Source organism: Mesoplodon densirostris, chromosome 2 (genome assembly GCF_025265405.1).
Source record: "Mesoplodon densirostris isolate mMesDen1 chromosome 2, mMesDen1 primary haplotype, whole genome shotgun sequence".
NCBI classification, from domain to species: Eukaryota; Metazoa; Chordata; class Mammalia; order Artiodactyla; family Ziphiidae; genus Mesoplodon; species Mesoplodon densirostris.
This window is the reverse complement of record NC_082662.1, coordinates 104,066,005-104,081,600: the sequence shown is the minus strand read 5'-3', so window position 1 is coordinate 104,081,600 and position 15,596 is coordinate 104,066,005. Positions and strand designations below refer to the sequence as shown.

The window sequence follows — 15,596 nt, the reverse complement described above, 5'->3', positions numbered from 1 at the left end:
CCTCCGGTTACCTAGGATTCGCATGTGCTGCATGCCTGGGCAAAGCTGGGCCAAGTTATCTCTTTAATACTTTGAGTCATTTTCTGGGTGTGAAGTCAGCAGACAAGCCAGGAAATGTCAGCACAGAAGAGTGAGGGAGTTGTCACTCCAGGGGGGGTGTGGAGTAGGATGGCATCTGACGTGCCCTTGGGACTCGGTGTCCCCAGGATGTGTTTGGTGCTGGCTACCTGTGATCCACGTTTCCTTTGATGCAGGGTGGTTGGGTTGCAGCAAAATTGAAGCCCAGCTGCTCAAACAGAAATGGCCTCATCTCATGGACACTTTGAGTAAGGGTGGCCTTTTGCTGGGATCTTTACATTCAAGTCTCACAGCTTGTCCCTTATCCCTCTTTAATGGAAGGATGAACTGCCTGCCTTTTAAAAGCCCTAGAACACTGTGTGTCTGTTTAGCCAGGATTTTCCCCGGGTCTTTCTCAGGGCTATGGATCTTTAGCTTGTCTTAATTTCTGAAGTTACATCTGAATTGCATTATAGACTTATGTGTTGTAATATTGCTTGACCTGTTGCCTGGAAAACATACCATACACTGAGAGGAAAAGGCTAGTTCAAGAAGAGCTGAGGACATTTAATCCTATAAAGCAAATGGAATAAAGAGCTTGGATCTGAGTTTGCATTCACTGGCAATGTTTTGTTTCCATTCATGTATTCTGTCCCAGGTGGTCATCTCGGTCTACAGTGGGCTGGGGGCCTTGGTAGGCGCTGGTATCGTTGGATGTAAACTTTGATTCCAACCAACCTGAGAGTCCCCCTTTCCCTCAATACCTCTTAGTCCCAAGTATTAGAACAACAGCCAGGAAAGGCCCAATGCAGAACTGCAATGGATCTTTTTCTTGTGGTTTAAGGACCAGCCAGTTGGAACTGAGGAGATGTTTTCTTAGGGTTGCAGAAGAGTTTGAAACTATTGGATTGTTTTTGGCACTCAAATGTAGATTACAGATATATCATTAGTATTACTAAGCTGATGGGCTACACTACAAGGACTACTATTTACTAGCATATTCTTGCAAAAATGTACTGCCCTCAACTCTATAATGGAAGGCTGCTGTGTGTTTAGATGCCTTATCTTCTACCACATCTGTGTCGTTGTAATTACCCACGTTACAAAAACCTCTCTGTGGCATTGGTATTGCACAGCTCATGCATCCACAGCTCATGAATCCAGTCGGGTAAATACAGGCAAACTGTGGTCTGCCACACACCCCAGAAGGCCACGCACGTTTGTAGCAAATGCTCTTTGATTCTGAAGCTCAAGGTCAACACCATGATGATTTCTTCCTTGAGCTGCCTCTCTGGGAAATGCTAGGAAGAGTTTGTAATTTATGTGAGAATCTCCAAAAGAGCCACAGGACCATTTCTCTTTTAGAGAAAAGTGGCAAGGCACTTTAGAATTGTCAGCATCGAAACTTTCAAAAAGAATAGCGGTTTTGCCAAACCTTAATGTCTTCCTGAGTCCTTACTGCCAGACGCTATTTTCCTATTGGATGTGCCAAAACCACTAAACAGTTAAAACACATCAAATGATCTCAAAATGGCCAAAACTGAATTCCCCCCCCCCCCCAAAAAGCTCCTAGTCAGCAAACCCCACAGTCATATTCCATACTAGAAAATGTCTGGTTAGGCTAAAAATTAGGAAAACAGACTTTCAATGTAAAAGATTTCAAATTTTCTTTGTGTATAGGCTCAGAGAAAGAACTTACAGAGGGGAGAATCAAGGGGAACAGTTACAGCAGTGAAAACCACAGCGACAGCACCAGCAGTTATTATGCCCTCAGCAACATGTTCTTAATGCCCAGCCTTTCTAGTGAGTTTTCCCAGCCCACAGAACTCCAGCAGGTGGAATCTAGGAGGAAAGAGGCTGCAGGTCACGCCAGCTGCTCTAGCATCTTTGATGTGGTGTAAACTGCTCTTGGGACTAGCCGTTGTGTCCCAGCACCTGCGAGGAATGAGCGGTCCAAGCCGTCTTTTTAGTCAAGCATCCCCCAGTTTTTGGTACGTTGAACTGTCAGCAAATAATCATTGGACTTAATAATAAGCTGACCATAGCTCCAACACCAAAGAACAGTTTAAGTGGCATGCCAGGAGTAAAAAGAAAACCTTCCAACTCACAAATGTCAATTATATCTAGACAATTGCCAGGGGTAGGGAGGTGGGAAGGGGAGACGGGGCAATATCCCCCCAAGAGTCTGCAAGCTATATTCTCACACCTTCTTGTTGCCTATGATGTGACCATACCTGCACTTTATATTTTCTGAGATATATTAATTTCTTGATAATTTTTCTTAATTGCTAGCTCATCAAAGCCAGTGCCAAGTTTCCCATTCCTCCTGTACAGCTGTGATTCTCAGCCCTGGCTTTTCCTTGGGGTCACCTTGGGAGCTTTACAAAACAAAGTTTGCATTCTGAAATTGACCAAAAGATCATTGAGACCATATGAAAGTGAAGGTGAGGCTGAGACAAGTGTCAACAGAGAGGGCCACACAAACACGCTTAACGTCAGGGGGTCTTCAGAAGACGCTTTAGCTCTAGCTGACTCAAGTCTGGCTGCTCAGGGGTTCTGGGGCGTGGTCTAGACATAATGTTGATCGTGATATGGAAAGTTATACTCAAGCAGGCACCCCACAGCAGTAGGTTGACTCTGGGTTATCACTCTCTCTCAGCCCTGGATCCCTCACCCAAGGGAGAGGTTGCAAGTGGAAGGGGACCAGAATGGGACCCTCCAAAACAGTGATTCTCAAATTTGGGTGTGCCTAAGAATCACCTGCAGAGATTAAAACTCGGATTGCTGGGTTTCACTCAGCATTGCTAGGCCTATGGTAGAGCCTAAGAATTGGCATTTCTAACAAGTTCCAAGATATTGCCAGTACTATGGTAGACCTCACTTTGAGAAATACTGCTTTAAAGCCTGAGACACAGGACAGGCCAGCATTGTCCTGGTCTAGAAGGGGTACACCAGGTTTCAATAGCATTCTTTCGTGCCCTGCAAGAAGGAATAGAACACTGTCCTGAGATGAGCTGGGATTTATTTCCATGCTTTTATAAAAGTGTGAAAACTGTCTAAGTGATTACCGCCTGAGTTTAAGAATAGATATGCATTTGGGTTGTTTGTTCCTAATATCTTTGCAATATTTAAATCGGATTTAATTTCAGAGCCCCAACCTTCACTAGCATAAGACTAAAAACAACGACAACAATATCTATGAAAATCACTTAGTGTTTCAGGATTCTGGACCGGAAATTGCTCTCTCCAGTAGTAAACTACCTGTACCTCCACTGAACAAGAGAAGGCCAAAGACACAGGATTTCAAGTATAGCAATCAGGCATCTAGATGTGGTTGGCAGGAGACCCTGGCCTGCGAAAGTGGCTTGGCCCAGAGGTTGCAGATATATGGCCAGGGACCCCTTTGTGGTCGGTCTAGAGCTGATCCTCCAAGAAGGCAGGTCTGCCTAGGAGTTGTGGAATGTTTGATTTAGATTGACCTTCTCTCTCCTTCTAATCAGCTGGATTGGAGGCCATCCTGGCTTACAGTGGAATATATAGAATATTTTCAAAGAGAGTCACTCTTACTTCCCTGACTGTCCCAAAGATTAAAGTGTAGGCCTTTTGTGTCACATAGGAAGGTACAGTCAGCAGATAGGTCACAGCAGTGAGCTCTGCAAGCTCATAAGTACCTGCTACTGTATAAGGCCCATCACATACCTTTCTCACCCTCCCCCAAGACTCCCTCTTAAGCCATGTTGGACTTCTGGGGCTCTGTGATGCCTTTCCCTTTTTCTCTGATGCTCTCCTATTCATCCTTAAGAACCCTGTTCAAATGTTCCTTCCTCTATGAACATATGTCTCTGGCTAATCTGGCCAAATAAAACAAACTCCTCCCTCCACTATATTTTCCATATCATGTCAGATATCTATCATACTTAACATATTGTGCTTTAAATGCTGTTCATGTGTTTGCTTTCCTTACCTCTAGCTTACTTGCTCTTGGAAGTTGAGCTGTGTCTCATTCTTCTTTGCTTCCCTAGCACCTAGCACAGTGGCTGGTGCAGCGCCTCCAAGTTTAGTGTTTAATTAATGAAATAAATAAATTCCAGTGTTTGAACAGGCAGAAAAGCATTCCTTAAGCACTCAGTAAGGATGCAGGCTGGAAACACTAATGCCCATAGAATCACAGGCGATCAGAGCTGGAGGAGACCTTGGCTATCATCCCTGCTGGTTCCTCATTCTATGGAGAAGCCTCAGAGAAGTTTAAAGATACTTGGCAACTTACCCACAAATGAGAGCAAAATGGGCCAGGACACAGCTCTGTAGATTCCAATCTGGTGATCAATCGGGTTTGGCCAAACACCCAGCTGAAGTATTTGTGGACCAGATCCTCTTCCCATGAGTGATGCAACAAGACCCTAGAATACTCACCTCCTGCTGTGGGGAACCTGCTATCCTCCCTCTCCTGTGCTCAATCCAATCCTGAGGGAGCCTGAAAATGGTCTTTGCTATGGAATCTAATGTTTTTTAGGGTGTTTGAGTAAGTGTTCATCTCTAGGCCTGAACCCCAGTTGAGTACGTGAAGGTTTTTCTGGTACTTCTAGAGGAAAAATGATATTCTGAGTAAAGTGGGTCAGAAAGAGGAATAGTAACATCTCAGTCCTTAATTTCATGACTTCTAACAGCAGGAAAACCACCCAAGGCCCTTTCTACTTCCTTGTCCTCCAGCTCCTCTGTGTGATCAGGGACTTGGGGGCCATGGTGGCTTCACTGACATTTGCTTCCATAGCACAAGATGACAGGGGGTGTTGCAGGAAGATGGGGGGTGGGGGTAGCCCCCCACTGGGAAGAGGCATGATGGGAAAAGGGGTTGGGGAGTTGAAAAGACAATCTAGACAGGAAGGATAAAGATGTCATTCTACAACATTTTTGGTGGGAGAGCTACCCCACCCTATGACAAGTTCTGCAAATAGACATAACCATTCATTCATTCATTCAAAAAAAATGTCACGTAACCCTCTAGCTTAAAGCCTTCCACTCCCTTCCCACTGCCCATAGGGTAAAACCATAGTTCCTCCCTACATCCTTCTACCTCTCCAACTCATGTCTTTGGTCTCTTCCCTACATGCCCAGCATCTTTGACTTGTTTCTACCCCAAAGCCTTTGCACTTGCCTGGAATGCTCTCTCCCCCATTCCTTCTCATCCTTCAGATATCAACTTGAAGGCCACTTCCTTGGAGAACTCTCCACTGAGCACCCTGTCTACAATGGCCCCTCACTACACCCTGCTATCACCCTCTATCCTCATACCCTGCTTACCTGCAGGGCATGTAAAGAATCTGAAGATGTTTATTTACACAAGACTATAAACTCCACAAGAGCAGAGACCTTGTTGATCTTATTCACTGCTGGGTCCCTAGCACCTAGGCTAGTACTTGGTACATAGTAGAAATATGTGCTCAGGAAATGTTGTTGAATGAATGAATGAAACACCTACATATACGAGGTTTACAGAAGTAAAAGAATAGACACCTACCATTGCTTCTAGGAACTACAACCTAAAATTGAATAGAATTTTTTTCCTCATTGCATCTGCTCCCTAGCTCCTGATTCGTAAAATGTGACTTTCCTAAAATTTGAACTCTGAGATTGGCATCTTAGTTCTGTAACAGCTCTCTGTTATCTATCAAGTGGTTAGGTTGCCTTCTTTGCCACCATGACTTGTTCTAGATTCTCATCAAAACACCAACGTGTTCTCAATTGTCAGGACATTTTCTTCTGAGTAATTTACCTTAGTTATGCTGGTCCAGAATTGGGTCTACTGTATCTATGGGTATAATGTACAAAATAATTCCATTTCAATCCTGGATTAGGGTCCTGCTAGAGCAGGACTCTGATGTGGGACTAGAAGCACCAACACTGCGTGTAAGATCAGCCATAGACTGTGTCCAGGCAGAAACCAAGAGCGCTGGCACAAGAGTGAGAGGCAGGTGCCGCCGCAGGTCTGTGCAAGTTCAGGCCCCTGGCAACTCTGGTAGCTGAGCTCTGTCTTCTCCTTTGGTCCTGATGCTGGCAAAGTCCCAACACTCAAGAAAACGGGGTTTGGGACTTCCCTGGTGGCGCAGTGGTTAAGAATCTGCCTGCCAATGCAGGGGACATGGATTCGAGCCCTGGCCCGGGAAGATCCCACATGCCGTGGAGCAACTAAGCCCATGTGCCATGACAACTGAGCCTGTGCTCTAGAGCCCGTGAGCCACAACTACTGAGCCCACGTGCCACAACTACTGAGCCTGCGTGCCTAGAGCCCGTGCTCCGCAACAAGAGAAGCCACCGCAGTAAGAAGCCCACGCACCACAACAAAGAGTAGCCCCCGCTTGCCACAACTAGAGAAAGCCCGCGCGCAGCAACAAAGACCCAATGCAGCCAAGATAAATAAATTAATTAATTAATTAAAAAAATAAGAAAGAAAGAAAACAGGGTTTGTTGTGTTGGCACCTCCCTCTCCTCCTGCTTGGGACACAGCTACCCGTCTACTAGAGAACGTGGTGAAGCGCTGATCTAATGCCAGCTCTCTCCTCCCACAGAGTCCTGGCCCGGGGTCGTGCAGTCCAAGGGGCTGGATGGCATGCTGGACCCAAGCTCAGCTCAGTGTCTGGGCCCAATAACAGCTTTTCCGAGGGAGCAGCTTTCTGTCCTGGCCACACTGAGGTAAGTACCCAAGAGGCATCTGTCTCACCAAGGTTCCTACCTCTAGAGCTGCCAGGACAACTGGAAATGAGCCCCAGGCTGAGGATGGGGCATAGGTGCCAGCTGTCAATCAGCAAGGACCCGGGTGGCTCCTAGTGACCTAGCACATGTGGCCCTCCTAGCTCATCTGGAGAGGATGTCACCCACGCTCTCAGGCTGGCCCCATGGCTTCCAAGGACATGATAAGAATCTGAGCCATGCACCTCTAAAGGAACAGAACACAGGGTCTCAAATAGACAGTGCCGGTCAGACCCTCCACACAGCTCCTGGTCTGTCTGAGCAGGTGATCTTATGAGCTTGAAGGCCCCTGATCACTCTTCATGCCCTTGGCCGTGGAGTGGAGGGTGGGGAGAGCTCCAGGTCTGAAGATAGGGGTGAGTTCCACTTCTACCAGGCTTCTGCCTGTGGTCAAGTTATTTACTATTACTGTGTCTCTGTTTCCTCTTCCGTAAAATGGGAAGAATAAGACCACCTGCTAGGTTTGTTGTGCTGGGTAATGAGACAATTAAATTGATCATGATGTAATTATGATCTCTCCTCATTCATTTTAAGATGTGTCTCTAAGAATTCAGGCCAGTAGATTCTGTTTCCATTCCATCCTGGGGTAGACAATAAATCCACAGGTGCCTGCACCTGCTAGGGCTTTCTGGCTGCATATTTCTATCGTGGGCATTTTAAGTGCTTTTGGATCAAGTCTGCATGATGTCTAGAAACCTGATAAACAAGATATAAAACAATTAAATGTCCAACTATTCCCTGGAATCTGGATTTATGGCTTCAGGACGGTAAAACTCACAACCTGTTGAACAGAACTTTCATTTTGATGTTGGAGGTTGAGTAAACACAGCCCAGGGCCCATCCATTACAGTCCGTGTGCGGCCTCAGGCCTCTCGTCTCTAGAGCAGCCGAGGCTGAGCAATGCCAAGCGCCCACATGCAGAGCCTGCCACTCACTAGCTGCATAACCCCAGGTCGCTGAGCCTCTCCAAGGCCCATTTCTCTCCTCTCTAAGGTTCAAGGATTGGACTCAATGAGTGGTTCTCAAAATGTGGTCCCCAAACCAGCAGCATCAGTATCACCTGGGAACTTGTGGGAAATGCAGATTTTTCGGGTCCCACCCCAGACCTACTGAATCAGAAACTCTGGGGGTGTGGGCTCGGCAGTCTGTGGTTTAACAAGCCCTCCAGGTGACTCTAATGCACTGGACCTCTGGCCTTGATCAACTCTGACGTCCCTTGCAGTTCATGCTTCCCCATAATAAACTCAGCCTGGGAGATGCTTGCAGAGGAGCTGGAGTTGACCTTGTCCATGCCTTTCTGTGCTGCAGCCTCAGGAATTTCCCCCTGGGAAGCTCACTCCACGCAGGCCCCAACGCCCAACTGAGTCCCAGGCTGAAGACAGCAGCCAGTTCACATTGCAAGTGGAGGCCAAGTGTAAAACAAGAAATGATTCCTGACCCGCACTCGTAATGTGGCGAGTGAGATGGAGGAGGAGGCTGGATTTCCTCAGCCACGAGGATTTCCTCTCCTGCTAACGCTTAGGGACCCTGGTTCACTGATCTAATCTCTAGCCTGAGAATCACTAACAACTCTCTCTCGACACTCCTCCCGCGAAGGCAGGAATTCTCTCTCTCCTTCTACAATGCATCTCCAAAGGCACGGTCGCCGGGCCCCCCAGCGCCATCAGCTGTCCTGGCCACAGAGGTGGACCAGTTGCTTAGCTCTGCCCAGCAGCTTCATCACCTATTCAGGTGAGGCCAGAACCTGTGTGAAATCATTCACCTGGTGCAGGAAACTTCTCTTATTACTGGAGTGTGTGAACCACTGGAAAGCCACAGAATGTATCTTCGGCCTGGGAGAGGGTGAAGAAAGCTGGGCGGACTTTGAGTAGATGGATAAAAGGCCCCTGACGGGTCCCTCAACTTTTAGTCATTTATCTTCCATTCTGGTGGGAGCAGAACAAACACAGAACACTCACACATTAAACAGAACATGTTCTATCATGTGAGCCCCTAACTGCATCTTCCCCAGCTAATCATTCTACTCACATGTCTCTGCTTAGTGAAGCCCCAGCGAGAACTGTCATCTCTTCAGGAGAAAGGCTTCAGAGGTTGTTTTTAAAAATAAAAAAATAAAACTCCTCCCCTGGTTCACGTCAAGGAGACAATGTTCTTTTGTAGACCGTGCTTTGTGCTTTCAATTACTAGAATAGAAAACACACTAATTTTTCTTTTCTTGCTTATCCACTCATGATTTTTTAAATGAAAGACTTATTTTTTTTATTTTTTAAAGATTATAGGGGCATTCTGTTATGAGTAAGTCAATTAAAAAAAAAAACCTTTTACTCTAAGACCCAAATGAGAGATATATTTGCAACATTTTTAAATCTCAATGAAACAATAAAACAATCTCTCCATGATGCAAACCTCCACTGGGATCAAATGCCACCAGGTACCACAGGTTATCCGGACAGTGCAATGAGGAGTAGCACATTAGGCTTTAAGAACTCTGTGTAGTCAGTTGAGTAGAACCAGCAGAGTTCTAGGCAGGGCAGAAAATTGTATAATTGCTTAAACCCAAAGAGTGTCAGAGTTGGAAGATACCTTAAACATCACCACTCAGATGGAGAAATTAAGGGACACAGAAGGAGGAGACTTGTTCACACACTCACTGACTCTTAAGAGGTGGAGCTCCCTGTGAGGGCTAGGTCACGTGCACACGACAAAGATGGACAGGATGCATTTCTACCTCCAGGGACTTTACCCTCTAGGTGGGAGGATAAGAGGAGAATACGTTGCCATAAGAGAGCATTAAGGAAATGCTTTTAGAGATGGAGAAGGGAGAGAACTGGTCTCTTTGGAAATAGGAAAAGCTCCCCAGTGGAGGTGGCTATTAAGGTGGGTGTTAAAGCCAACAGGAAGGACTCTGACCAGCCAAGGTGGAGAGCAGAAAAGACACAGGGAGGGGCAGAGGGAAGAATGCCTGGCACAAAAGAGTTTGAACCCAGGGCAACAGGGGGGAAGCACAGAGCTGGCACTGCCTCTGAGGAATTCTGTTTGCCTGGAATGCAAAATATGTGAAGGGAGGAGAAGGAGAGCAGGGTCTGTCTGCCAGGCTGAGCAACCTAGTGGCATACTAGACAACCACTCACCACTGGATCCTTTGAGCAGGGTGATATGATCAGAGCAGTTCTTTAAGAAGTTAAATGGGGCGGCCAGGGATGGTAGGCATTGGAAGAAGACAGACGAGGGTGCAGGACATCAGCTGGGAGACTGTTCCATGACCTGAACTGGGAACATAGAGGTGAGAATAGAAAGTATAGTTTCAAGAGATACTACTAAAAAAAAAAAAAAAAAAAAAAAAAGTGGATATATCTATATGGATTCACTTTGCTGTACACCTGAAACTAACACAACATTGTAAACCAACTATACTCCAAGAAAAAATTTTTTTAATACAAAAAAAAAAAAGAGATGCTACTGAAGCAGACAAAAAGGGCTGGATGGAGGTCAAAGAGGAAAGAGCAGAGTCCAGTCATGAGTGGAGTCTTGGAGCTGGTGAATGGAGGAATGGTGGCTCCAGTAACAGGAAAAGGAAATGCAGAGAAACATGTTTAGGAGGATGGGGAGAGATGCTCAAAAGAGACAGTAGCTGTGGAACTAATTCATAAATCATCAAGTGGCCCCAAATGGGGCAGCTTCTGTTGAGTAAAGAGGAGGAAGGGGAGAATGATGACCCTAGTGAGGATTATGAGAACAAAGATTTTTGTTTTGGATGTCTTGCATTTAAAATGTCAGTATCCTGATGGGGAGTTGCCCATCAGGAAGCTGGGGATTCAGAACGGGCTTTTGAAAGAGGAGTTGGACCAGAGATCCTGGCATGGGCATCAACTGCACAGAAACTTCAGTTGACTCCTTAGAAGAGGATGAGCTCACCAAAGAGGGGACTCCAGAATGAGGTGGGAACCTCTGGTAATTGGAAATAGGGAGCAGTATGTCCCTTATTACCATCAAAACCCTACATTTTAATCTTTTAGTCATTTCCCTATCCAAATTCGAAGTGTTACTAACATGGATATAAAGGGATGAATTTCCATTTCATTTCTTCTCCCTTCATCTACCTGATGAGAGGTAATGCGTACTGAGAGGCAGAAAGAAATGAAACAAGAAAAGGAGCAAAAGCAAAGGGCTTGAATTAGCTGCCAATTGACTAATCAGCTGGACACTTATCTGCAAGACCATCAGCACAACCAGTGATGGTCGAAAACTCAGATGTGTCACTGCTTTCTCTGCATGGCTGGCTGGAGAACTGGGGCAAACACAAACATTTTTCCAAGTAACCAGAGAGAAAAGAATTTAGTGGTTTTATTCTTCGTATCTCACCAAAGAGCTGTCTATTTCCAGCTGAAGAGAAGCACATTACAGAGAAGAATGCATCACTTTAAAACAGATTAGGAATGCAGCATGTGGTCACAAGGCACAAAATCCAAAAGAAACCAGGCATCATGGTGGAAAGAAGGCAGATGGTGAGCTGCTCTGGACATACCCATTCACTCTCTCATTCATTTTCCTTATAGAGTTTGAGGACCTACTCCATGCCAGGCACTGCGCATGGCCCCAGTAAATTCAAATTGCACCGCTTCCAAAGTGCTCTCAGGGAGACAGACATGTAAACGATTATCCACAGCATGCAGAGAGGCCGAAGGGTTATGCACAAACCGCCATGGGAGACAAGGGGTGGAGGGACTAGTGCGCAGGTGGATGAGACAGGCTCTGCCCTCCGGGACCTTGCGGCCAGTGGGGAGACAGGCTCAAATATTAGTCTTGAGAAGAAGCCTGACAGAGGTAAACCTAGGTGCTAGGAAAAGATGTGTATGGAGTGTGCTTTGAGAGTGAATTGGCAGCAATATAATTGAAGAAAAAAAAGTCCTTGACTGCAGGACATTGGAATGACTCAGAATTAAATAGGTGTGTGAGCACCTATTTAATCCTAACAACAACCCTGTGAAATAGTGTTTATTGCCTGCTTTTTATCAATGAGGAAATGAGGGCTCAGGGGGATTAAGTGACTTTCCTCTGCTAACAAGTATCAGGGCTAGGAATCCAAACAAGATTTCCTAACCCCAGATGCAGTGCAGAGTTCTTTCCACTGCACTGATTTAGTAGGAGAGAACACACACAGACACACACAGAGACACACACACATACACACACACTTCTGAAGCTGAGAACAGGAAGAGACAGCTTTTCGCTGAGTGATCTGAGCAGACCTCAAGGAGGAAGTGGTACCCATGCCAGGCTGGAAGAGTGGGCAGGGAGCAGAATGACCTGTGGGGAGAGAGATGGAGAGGGATCAAATTGGAAGTTTAACACCCTCTCTAGGGGATGCCTCTAACCCTACCAGGAAGATCTGGGGAAGCTTTCCAGAGGTGATGGCTGGTACACACGTACAGATGTGCACAGGAGCTCACCGAAAGTGAGCTCAAGAACAGAGCTAGTCTCACAGCTAGTTGGCCTGGGGGTGGCTGCTGGCGGGGAAGCAGTACAGTGCAGTGCAGAGCCCCATCTGGCACATGCTTAAGAGGGGCTGGCAGTGCCTTGTGGGGACAGATGACTTATGCCATTTGGTCTTCTCTCACGTAAGATCAAATAATTTTTAAAAAGACGCACTTAAGAATGAAGGAGAGGGCTTCCCTGGTGGCGCAGTGGTTGAGAGTCCGCCTGCCGATGCAGGGGACACGGGTTCGTGCCCCGATCCCGGAAGATCCCACATGCCGCGGAGCGGCTGGGCCCGCGAGCCATGGCCGCGGAGCCTGTGTGTCCGGAGCCTGTGCTCCGCAACGGGAGAGGCCACAGCAGTGAGAGGCCAGCGTACAGCAAAAAAAAAAAAAAAAAAAAAAAAAGAATGAAGGAGAAAGTGGGGGAGGAAGGAAGGATGGAAGGGTAGACTGGCTTCGTCAGGGGTCATGTTTGGATTCTATTTCTGGTCCAGTTTTTGTTTGCAGCTGTAGGCCTGTTAGTTAATTTCTGTGGCTCACTTTCCTTGCATATGAAAGAGAGATGATAAATCCTAACCTAACTCACAGACTAATAAGAAACTAGAAGCGAATGCATTTGAAAAGCTGAAAAACATCACTCAACGCCAAGAGAAACCATGATCAGTATCACATTTATAGACGCGAATAGATGGCTGGTGGCTGAATAGATGGACTGGTTAAGATGGTCCCAGAGCTGTGTTCACTTTTTTTTGCCAAACATGGTGCTTCATGGGTTTTCAGTCACCAGATCTCAGAGCTGACCCGGTGCTACTGTCTGAAGAGGGTGTGTTCAGTGATGAGGCTTCCAGACAAGTCCCCAGCAGCCCTGCCCACTGCCTTCCCAGGGGAGTCAAGCCGTTGGGCAGGAGACAGCACTGGGAGAGGTGTCAGACTCCGCCCCCAGCCATCCTGCTGTACACAGGTGCACACATACCACCTGCCCACGTCTGTCTCGCTGGCAGGCAGAGAACTCAAAAGAAGTCTGTAACCAGCACTGCCGAGTTCAGACCACACCACAGGGCAGAATTTCAGGGGCTCCGTCCCTTCCTGGGAAAGCGCACCCCATAGATGGGGTGCCCGGACACCCAGGTTGCCGGAGCCAGCCCTGTTTAACCCTGTCATCCCAGTGTAACTGTTGTAGCACCGCCCTGCACTCTCAGAAGGGTCTCAATCTGAATGGTCAATTCCAGGGGTCTCCTTGCTTTTAGCCACCAGGAGAAACCTCCTCGTCATCCTCTTGGGAGGTCAACTCCGAGGGACCCAGAAGCTGCCCTTGCCCCACACCCAGTGCTCCGTGGAATAATCCTCATTTCTGTTTCATTCCAGGTGAACAGCGTAATGTCCATGTTGTTCTACACTCTGATCACAGCTCTTTGGATCGGCGTCCAGGCAGAAGCGCACACCCAGAGCAATGTCCCAGCAGGACACGCCATCCCCCAAGCCCACTGGACTAACCTTCAGCGCTCCCTTGACACAGCCCTCCGCAGAGCCCACAGCAGCCCGGCAGCTGCGCTAGCCGCCAGGGTGGCAGGGCAGACCCGCAAGATCACCGTGGACCCCGAACTGTTTAAAAAGCGGCGCCTGCGTTCACCCCGCGTGCTGTTTAGCACCCAGCCCCCACCTGCGGCCGCGGACGCTCAGGATCTGCACTTGGAGGCCGGCGGGGCCGCCCCCTTCAATAGGACTCACAGGAGCAAGCGGTCGTCGTCCCACCCTGTCTTCCACCGGGGGGAGTTCTCGGTGTGCGACAGCATCAGCGTGTGGGTGGGGGACAAGGCCACCGCCACGGACATCAAGGGCAAGGAGGTGATGGTGTTGGGAGAGGTGAACATCAACAACAGTGTATTCAAACAGTACTTTTTTGAGACCAAGTGCCGGGAACCCAATCCCGTCGACAGCGGATGCCGGGGCATCGACTCGAAGCACTGGAACTCATATTGTACCACGACCCACACCTTCGTCAAGGCGCTGACCATGGATGGCAAGCAGGCTGCCTGGCGGTTCATCCGGATCGACACGGCCTGCGTGTGTGTGCTCAGCAGGAAAGCTGGGAGGAAAGCCTGACCGGCCAACAGCCCTCAACCTCTCCCAGCTCCCCCCTCCACACTCTCCGGCGCCCCTCCCTACCTCAACCTGTAAATTATTTTAAATTATAAGGACTGCATGGTAATTTATAGTTTATACAGTTTTAAAGAACCATTATTTATTAAATTTTTGGAAGCAACCTGTGTGCCAGCCCTCCAGTCATTTTGCCCAGGGTGGCCATCCGCAAGCCTTGGGATGGAGGCTGCAGGGAGAAAGGTACACAGCACCCCCTGGCTTTCCCTCAGACCCACCTGTAACCCTCACATCGCCCCCCAGCCAGCCTTGCCACACTTTAGGGAAGGCTAACCAGGTTCAGATTAAATTAGCCTTAGCCGTGTGTAATTAGGAATGGAAGTCTGCTGGATTGCAACTTTGTTCTGCATTCCAGAGCCAAAGCTACCTAATCCTTGGATCACCCACCCCACAGCCCAGATTCCCGAGCCTTGATTGCTTCATTCGGGGAAATCTGTGGAGCCTCATTGGAAGGCAGATCCCTGCCGCTGGGCACAGGGCTGCCTCTGACCTCAGAGGGGCCCAGGCTGGGTCCTGCAGGGACTCACCAGATAGATAGGAGGAGACTTGCACCAAAGACCCATAAGGCTGGCTCATTTTTTTTTAGGGGGAGATCTGCTGTTTGCTGAAAAGCTCCCTGGAAGAGTTGTAATGAAATAATCTCAGGAGGCCTGTCACGGTAGATCTGATTTCATGTTAAGGTTGCCTTAGTTCTAATGGCTGGCCCTCAATTTATCCCCCAGTGGCTTCCTGCAGAAAGACTCCATTACCCAAGAAAACATGAAGGCCTCCAACACTCTTGTCACGCATTCACGGCCCCACAGCCACTTCCAATGGCCCCAACATCGGCCTAGAATCAGAGGAACCAGAGGCCGGCCTGAAAATAACTTTTTAATTCCTCATTGGGTGACTTCCACAAGTGACCAAAGGTGGATGGGGTCATGGGAACTGCAGAGAAGATGGTGTGGGGAGAAAAGACAAAGATGAGTGAGAACCAACACAGATAACCGGGAAAGGGGTGGAGGAGAGGTGGGCCAAGCCAGAAGGGAACACGACCCTTTGCTCCTCCCTGACAGGGGACACTAAACAAGAGGGAGAGACAGGGGAGCAGAGGGGTGTGAGGACAGGGAGCAGGAGCAGAAAGAGGAGGAAGATGTGTCATCTTTACCAGCATCAGGA

At 47.9% G+C, this 15,596-nt stretch overlaps 1 protein-coding gene across 2 annotated transcripts in view; it reads left to right on the top strand.

Moving 5' to 3' along the window:
* Nucleotides 1-14,544, top strand: part of NGF (nerve growth factor) — a 50,880-nt gene extending 36,336 nt beyond the window's left edge. Inside the window, exons 2-3 of one of the 2 annotated variants that reach the window (XM_060086736.1) lie at nucleotides 6,624-6,747; nucleotides 13,647-14,544. In XM_060086736.1, coding sequence (XP_059942719.1) covers nucleotides 13,659-14,384 — 726 coding nt within the window. In that variant the 5' untranslated portion in view covers nucleotides 6,624-6,747; nucleotides 13,647-13,658 and the 3' untranslated portion in view covers nucleotides 14,385-14,544. Of the gene's footprint in view, nucleotides 1-6,599; nucleotides 6,748-13,646 lie in introns of those variants that run through there. The other variant, XM_060086727.1, reaches the window with a different exon arrangement.
* The last annotated feature ends 1,052 nt before the right edge of the window (nucleotides 14,545-15,596 follow it).